General features: G+C 47.3%; 1 protein-coding gene across 1 annotated transcript; it reads left to right on the top strand.

The window, feature by feature from the left end:
- The first annotated feature begins 458 nt into the window (after window positions 1–458).
- On the top strand, window positions 459–1,457 carry LOC135972617 (olfactory receptor 52E4-like). Its single transcript, XM_065551215.1, has one exon. The coding sequence runs from the start codon at window positions 459–461 to the stop codon at window positions 1,455–1,457; it is 999 nt and encodes a 332-aa protein (XP_065407287.1).
- Window positions 1,458–2,558: the final 1,101 nt, after the last annotated feature.

Here is a 2,558-nt window from a genome sequence, read left to right as displayed (position 1 = left end):
TTATGTCACTGAAAATGAGGAATTCCATCATCAAAGTGGCTTTATAATGTTTACATCTCCACTATTTCATCACAAAATGCTGCCTTTTGGCGAAAAAACTTGGTAGTGTAGACAAGGCCTAGGAAACAATAAGAGATAACCAGTATGCACTCGTGTTTCCTGCTGGTGCCACCTAAGGTTTCCCACACCACGATGTGGAGGAAGTATTGATGCAGGGAGCACCATAAAATATGGAATTGGCATTAGGAGGGTCAGTTGTTCATAATTCATTTGTCTGAATAATGAACATTTCATTTTTCAATGTGTGAAGAGTGACCAATCTGCTTCACCCACGAGAACAGCCTCCAGTAGTGCATGTAATGTCTCATATTAACATTGTCTCTCCATCCAGGTGTTTGTCCTGCGACCATCACCTTAGACTCTGGGCACATACAGGAAGTCAGGGGAACATACAATTCATGCAGGAAACACCGTTCTGCCTCAGTGTTGGACACCTTCTCCCCTTCACCATGTCAGAATCCAACTCAACTGACTTCACCAACCCCTCTACCTTCATCCTGCTGGGCATTCCTGGCCTGGAGGCAGCCCATGTCTGGATCTCCATCCCCTTCTGTGCAATCTATGCCATAGCCATCTTCGGGAACTTCACAATCCTGTTCATCATAAAGAGGGAGCCGAGCCTCCATGGGCCCATGTACTATTTCCTCTGCATGTTGTCCGTCACCGACTTGGTCCTGTCTATGTCCATCCTACCCAAAATGCTGAGCATCTTCTGGTTCAATTCCAGGGAGATCAATTTCAGTGCCTGCCTCACCCAGATGTACTTCATTCTCAGCTTCTCTGCGATGCAGTCTGGGGTCCTTGTGGCCATGGCTTTTGATCGCTACGTGGCCATCTGTGATCCCCTGAGACATTCCACCATCCTGACAAACCCTGTGGTTGCCAAAATTGGCCTGACCGTGGTGCTGCGGGGTGTCATACTTGTACTGCCCTATGCTTTCCTGGCAAGGAGATGGCCATATTGCAGAACCAACATCATTCCAAACACATACTGTGAGCACATAGCTGTGGTGAAGCTAGCCTGCGCCGACATCAGCCTCAGTAGTTACTACAGCCTCTCTGTGGTATCCTTGATTATCGGTATGGATGTGTTTTTTATCGCCATGTCCTATACCCAGATCCTCAGGGCCATCTTCAGCCTCCCAACAAAGGACGCCCGGCTCAAGACTTTTGGGACCTGTGGCTCCCACCTATGTGTCATCTTAGCCTTTTACATCCCACATCTCTTCGCCACCCTCACGCAACGGTTTGGGCAGAATGTGGCCCTGCATTTGCGCGTTCTCATGGCCAACATGTACCTCCTGGTGCCCCCCATGCTAAACCCCATCATCTATGGGGCCAAGACCCAACAGATCTGGGATAGGCTGCTCCAGCTCTTTACTCATAAAGGGACCTGAAGTTTTCTCCTGGTGCTCTGGCTCTCAGACTGAGCTCTATGCAGAGCTGGCTGGTGACATGGTGCTGGGCTCTCTTCCCTGAATCACTGACTGGCCAGTCAAAGAGACATTAAATCTTTGCCTGACCTTACTCTGCTGTGTCATTGTGACAAATTGGGTTATCTGTCTATGTGCAACTCATAGAGTTGCCACCATTCTAATTGCTGGTAACTGGAAGCCTGAGGCCCCACCTCTCTGCTCTACCTCTTCCCTTCAAAACCCCGCCCCTCACTCACTCCTCTCCTCCCCACCCCCTGTCACTCTCTGGATCATCGCTGTAGCACTCTGCACTCCAAAGCACCCCATATTTACCATGGTGATGTAATTATGGTATGTTTTGTACAAACTAGGCCCTGTGACGTATCATTGTTAAAGTCTTAATCTGCTAAACATTGTTATCTATGTGAAGCTATGAAATCTTGCTCTGTGTGTGTTACAAAGTGCGATGTGAGGCTGGAAACACCCAAAACCAGCCTTTCAGGTATGTCAAAGGAGTAGCCAGACAGTGTTAATTGCTGTTGTCAACACTCATCCAGGGAAGAATCCACTAGCACAGGAACTCTGTATAAGAAAACCTCCTTGAAGGGAGTACGAAGACGATGGAGAATGTTTGGCCAATGGGGGAAGACCCCCCACATCACATGCACAGACTTTCCAGCAAGCTGGAAGAAACTATAAAAGATGGGGAGTGACATCATCACTTGTCTTCATTCCCCCACAACTCAGCACCTGCAAGAAGCTCAGGAAGACCAAGGATTTTGAACGGGGGAGGGGAACCCAGGCTACAAAGCAGATGCAGCCTGTGCCTCAACACTCTATAATCCTGCTTATATCATCAGTCAGGGTGAGCTATTGTTAATTCAAATCCTATCTAGTGTGTACAAGTCTTAGACTGCAAATTTGTTCGATGTCCCACGTAACCTGCTTTGATCAGTTTGTTGTATCTTATAATCACTTAACATCTATCCTTCTGGAGTTAATAAACCTCATATTATCTTAACCAGTGTGTTTTTCAGTGAAGTGTTTGGGAATCTTAGCTCTGTTAACAAAGGATGGTGAATA

Source organism: Chrysemys picta, chromosome 1 (genome assembly GCF_011386835.1).
Source record: "Chrysemys picta bellii isolate R12L10 chromosome 1, ASM1138683v2, whole genome shotgun sequence".
NCBI classification, from domain to species: Eukaryota; Metazoa; Chordata; order Testudines; family Emydidae; genus Chrysemys; species Chrysemys picta.
Note: the sequence above shows the minus strand (reverse complement) of the source record. Positions and strands in the feature narration are given on the sequence as shown.